We start from the raw sequence: 5,559 nt of genomic DNA, 5'->3' as shown, positions 1-5,559 counted from the left end.
ACGTAATTTGACGGTGATAAATATATATATATATATATATATATAATTATTTGCATACGTATGTATTTATACTTGATCGATTTAAATATTTTTTAATTCGTAAAAGAGTAATGGGAATTCTTTTTAATTATTAATTAACGTAATTCGACAGTGATTAGATGCTGATAATTATATATGTAATTATTTACATATCTGTGTATTTATTTTTAACCGATTTAAATATTTTTTTTACTTCGTAGTAGGGTACTGGGAATTTGTCAGAATATTAATTAACGTAATTAGACGATGATTAGTAGGTGAAAAATATATTTATAATTATTTGCATACGTATGTATTTATACTTGACCGATTTAAATGCCCTTTTAATTCGTAGTAGGGTAATGGGAATTTTTTAGATTATTAATTAACCCCTCGAGCGTCACGGTTCATGATTAAAAGTCTATTCCCCGGTGGCACCAATTTTGCGAGGCACTACTAGAATAGTAAATCGAAGATCGAATTCACAGTGGAATAGAACGTGATATGTACTTACATACATAAACTGAATGTCGATTAATGCGATGAATCAATTTCAGATATAACACGGTATGCAAATGAAGATACATAATTCGGAAGTGTGATAAATATATATGATTACATACATGTGTACATTTACATTTACCCGATTTAAATACTTTTTTATTAACGTAAACGCGAATTTTTAATCTTTTACGTTTGATTTTTATTGGTGGTACTTTATAGTGGCTACCACTTGGTACCTCGTATCACCTGATTACTATTGGTATAATAGTATTTTATAGTGATCATTGGTATTGGTAATACTCCAAAGAAAGTGGCTTACGGATGAGAAATAAATGTGTGAATCTGTATATTCGTCTTTGATCGACTCGAATATTTTTTTGTATTATATATTAATATCCTGTTTAAATTTTATATGACGTATATAATTTATAGGTTAAGTGGAGGTCCTTATCGATTCGCGTTCGAATTTTATTGCTAGCGGATGCCGTTATTAATTTGGATACAAAGCATTCCGTTGAATTCCATTGAAGTCGCTGAATCTTTCAACGTATTTCGATAACCCATGAAAAAATGATGCCGAATAGTTCCTTTCTTCTATATCCCAGTGTTTCCGCCGCTATAATGTCGATAAAACTGACATTAGATCAATCACGCGGTATTCCCATAAATCATCCATAACAACCAACCCTAACTGTTTCTACCAATGACAGTGCAAACTCTGGCCATACTTCTACTTTCCCCGAATCCCTACACCATCGATATTTAATGGTACCATTATTTAGTAATCCTGGTCAAAGAGTTGTTTAATAATTTATTAATAATTTAATACCGTTGTAAGGATTATCAAAATATTATCATAATAACTCTTGTAAAAGGATTATTTAGTAATTTATCGATCACTCGATATCGTTACAAAAATTACTAGTGTTCTGTAATTTTTGAACAATTTCTTAAAAATCAAAATTCGCTTTGTCTTTTATTTTATACCGTAGCAACGACGCGAAAAAATTTTTTGAAATGTGCTGTATCACTCCCATTTTTAACATACGACTCGACCCACCCCCGCGGTCACCGATATAATTAATACATTTAATTACCACCCCGCGATCCTTACAACGCGTGATAAAAAGGAAGGATATCTTCTTCGCGTAATAAAATCTCGACTGCCATAAATTCAAATCACGGTTATTATAAATTATCCCCATATTTCCCAGCGAAATTACGCATCTCGTTAAATAACACAATGGAGACGTACCGCGAAATCTATAAACCCGCAGCTTAATTAACCCTTAATTGCCAGTCCTACCGAACCAGTCCGTTAATTTATTTAATTTATGTACATACATTTCGTACCACCCGTATCCCGTGGCGGACAAAACGCGCGGTCCACGAGAATTAACTACGCGAACGATGCTTGCTCCATTCCCAATTTTTATTTTTTTCCCCTTTCTCTTTTTCCTTACAGATGTAATTTTTTCCTTAGCCGGCCGGATATCGGTCGATCGCGCCCTGAACCACGTGGAACGCCGGACACGGAAGGAAGGTGATTCGGGATTAAATGCGGACGTGATCGATCGTACTTCGCGTTTTTTCTCTAACCCATCCCAATGAAACAAAGGTTTCCGTGAAAAAAGGGGAAAAAGAGGGAAAAGAAGAACACGGTCCACTCTTTCGATCCATTTTTCTCTTGCCCCGACCCACGATTCTCTGCCTGTCAAATTATTTCGGTGATTCCAAGGAGAAACACCCTATGCCACTTTCTCACTATTCTCACTTTCAGGAGGGGGTCGTTTAAAATTCCAAACGTCAAGTCTCCCCATCTTTTTGGAGTTACGAAATTTACTAACAAAATGAAGATTTGTGAAACTTTATAATAAGGAAGGAACATCATAGTATCGCTAAAAAGAGGTTGAGGGACCTTCAACTGAAGAAGTAGCTCAAAATTCTGTCATACAGGATCAAAATTAAGCAAGTTAAATCACATTTAAATTTAAAAACAATTTAACTAAACCACCCTGTATAAGACGACTGTTGTTCCGTCCCAAAAGCTGTGTTTTAGCATAATTCTTATCTTAATTTTCGATAATTCCAAAGACTGTTATTTTATATTACGACTGTAATTCCGAAGGTCAGACGTGCTTCGCCACCCTCTCAATGGATTAAGTAATATATCTAAATGCCAAAGTACAGAAAATTTACATCTATCAGACCCAACAGGTTGGACCCATGTATGATGGACGGACACCTACCTATAAATCGCGTCATTGACTACCAAAATGCAATTTTCTTGACAGTTCTCATTTCTCAACCAAAAGTCCTTTCAACACGTCCACGTGCAATCAAAAGACTCTAATTTTCCTTCACTAACATCTACTTTTAACCAGTCGAAATAAACTCGAGGAAACACCTAATAGGATACGACGAGACACGACAGGAAGCAAAAATCAGTATACATTTGACACCAGGCACCGAAGCATCTTATAAATATTGTAAAACTCGTGTTCCAGACGATACTCTGCTAATGTTTCACATTTAACTACTGTACAGTAGTTCATTTACAATAAACAACCAAGAACTAGTAAAAATAAATAGTTTGCCTATAATTACATTCGCGATCTGCAAAATATAAATTAATCACGCAATATTAAGTTGGTGCGTAATGCATTCTTGACAATCTATGAGAAATTTAATTGATTGAAAGCAACGATGGTAAAGGAAAGCAGTCTGACTCAGATCAATGATCCTCTAAATGCTGTCAATCCTGTTAATCCTGTCAAACCTACCTCGATAGGTCTCCTCTAATTAAACGATGACTATGACTACGACTATGACTATGACCACGTGGATCAGAAGAAGACACTGACGCCTCATTCCCAAAAACCAGCGCTCATCAAACTTTCACCACCTTTTGGCCTCCGGACGCCAAGCACGTTATGTACAATAAAAGCACACGTGTCGCCCTCTAGCACTCCCGGTTTCCCCAAACGCGAGGAAACCTGCCAAAGGATACACTGGAGTGTCAACGAGGACACCGGTGAAAAGTTCCCGAGGTGTGTCGTTCTCAGAGCTGCACGTTTTCCACGTTTTCCTCGGCGTTGCTTCGGCCAAGTCGCGCGCGACACGGTAAGCACGCGTTATTGCAGCTTGCTGGCGCAAGGAGCTGGCTATCGGTGCGCTAGCCTAACCGACATTGGCATAAATAACCTGCTCTAGTCCGCGATCGATTGTGGCAGCCGCAGTGGATGAAAGGGTTGGCTTATCATAATCGCGTAAGTCTGTTGACTGTCGAAGAATCAAGACAATTCTAGGAATTGTCTAGGAACAGCAGGGAATGAAGAAGATGAGAGAAAGCGTTTGATCTCAAGATGGAATATTCCAAATCGACTTGGAAATTGGTGTACTTGTTTATTACCAGGGTCCCATGGCACTCGTGTCACTTGGACTCCTGTCACTACGAGCATCAGTCCCTAGCAAAGGGCCATAAGACACGTCTAGGAGATAGTCACAGCGGTCCCAATTTGTTTAAACATTTCCTACCACCGAAAAATGCCAATACCAATGCATATTTCTAACAGACATACGCAACCAATACTCACACTTCCAATTGTAGCTACATAGGGTACTACATTAAGATCACGACTCATCCAAATTTATTAAAACGTTGACAGACATTGGCCAAGCGGACTAAATTCAAGTGTCGACTTCAATTTTCTTCGTTATACTTTATTAAAATCGGAAAATAAATAGGATTATAATCGATACGCGTCAATTTGCAATCATTATGGAACCCTAACCAGGTCTAGATCTCTTAAGATTCATTAAACCAGTAGCTTCAACCCCCAAAGTCATGTCAGCCGCTTACAATGGGCCTTACAACTCCGTGAAACTCTAATCAAGGGGATCCAATAGAAATAATAGAGAAGAAAATACTATTGCTGAAGATCGTGTACTTTGCTTCACGAGTTATGACAAAGTATAAACTTGGAAATTATTGGAATACCTGTTGGAACCTTCGAGAATCATTTGAGTGTATCAGCGAGATTAATTTTAAAATACTATATATTATAATTAAATTAAATATTCTCAAAATTCTCCAATTCTTGAATATCTGTCATGTCAATCGAAAATAAAAGAAAAAAAAACGCGGGAAATGTCGCGCAGTGTCGTATCAACTATAGACTATGGGTAACATCCTGAGGCAAGATGTCATCCATAACTTGGAACCTACGAGGATCATTTGAGTGTATCAAACAGCAAGACTAATTTTAAGCATTAGACTGTGTAGTGTCCCCGAATTTATTATTTAAGAAATTAATTTTTCGTCTGGAATTCTATCATCGGATATCTGTCACCATAATCGAAAAGAAAAGAAAAGAAAACGCGGGGAATGTCACGTAGTGTCATTGGAATTTGAAATCTGTCAATTTCTCGGGAATATCTTATCCATGGTATCATATGAACCATAGATTATAAGTTAGACAACACCATGATCTCATCCATAGCGTTATCAAGTGGCTTGACAACTCACTTATAGTTGGAAAGAAATTATTTAATAAATTTGTAAATTAATAATTGGAATTCGAGATCTGTCAATTTTTCGAGAATATCTTATCCATGGTGTCATATGAACCATAGATTATAAGTTATAAACAACACCATGGTCTGATCTATAACGTCATCGAGTGGTAAGACACCTCACCTATAATTCGAAAGAAATTATTTAATAAATTTGTAAGTTAATAATCGGAATTTTGGAATTTACCTGTACATCGTTGAGAATCGGCCAAAGTGCTGGATACTCGAAAGCATAGACGTAGGTATTCGTCGCTTTAGCATAAATCGGGCGTTCCATGAACCACGAAGGAGGCGAATGGAATTTTAAAGGAGACGTCGTCCCCCTGATGGCTCCTCCTCTCGTGCTCACTTTTAATTTCCAGGTAAATTATGGATATTACGGCTTCGCGCCTGTTTCGCGTGTTAGACACCTTGGTGAAGATGGAGCGACGAACACTGAGGGAAATATGGCGGTCTGAAAGA

The 5,559-nt window shown here is 37.1% G+C and overlaps 1 protein-coding gene across 1 annotated transcript in view; it reads right to left on the bottom strand.

Moving 5' to 3' along the window:
- The window catches only part of LOC108553432 (arginine kinase), a 49,932-nt gene extending 44,612 nt beyond the window's left edge, over window positions 1-5,320 (bottom strand). Inside the window, exon 1 of the mRNA XM_017908322.1 lies at window positions 5,285-5,320. Coding sequence (XP_017763811.1) covers window positions 5,285-5,292 — 8 coding nt within the window. The 5' untranslated portion in view covers window positions 5,293-5,320. The remainder of the gene's footprint in view (window positions 1-5,284) is intronic.
- Window positions 5,321-5,559: the final 239 nt, after the last annotated feature.

Source organism: Eufriesea mexicana, unplaced genomic scaffold, assembly GCF_001483705.2.
Source record: "Eufriesea mexicana isolate 0111107269 unplaced genomic scaffold, ASM148370v2 scaffold10389, whole genome shotgun sequence".
Lineage (NCBI taxonomy): Eukaryota > Metazoa > Arthropoda > Insecta > Hymenoptera > Apidae > Eufriesea > Eufriesea mexicana.
Note: the sequence above shows the minus strand (reverse complement) of the source record. Positions and strands in the feature narration are given on the sequence as shown.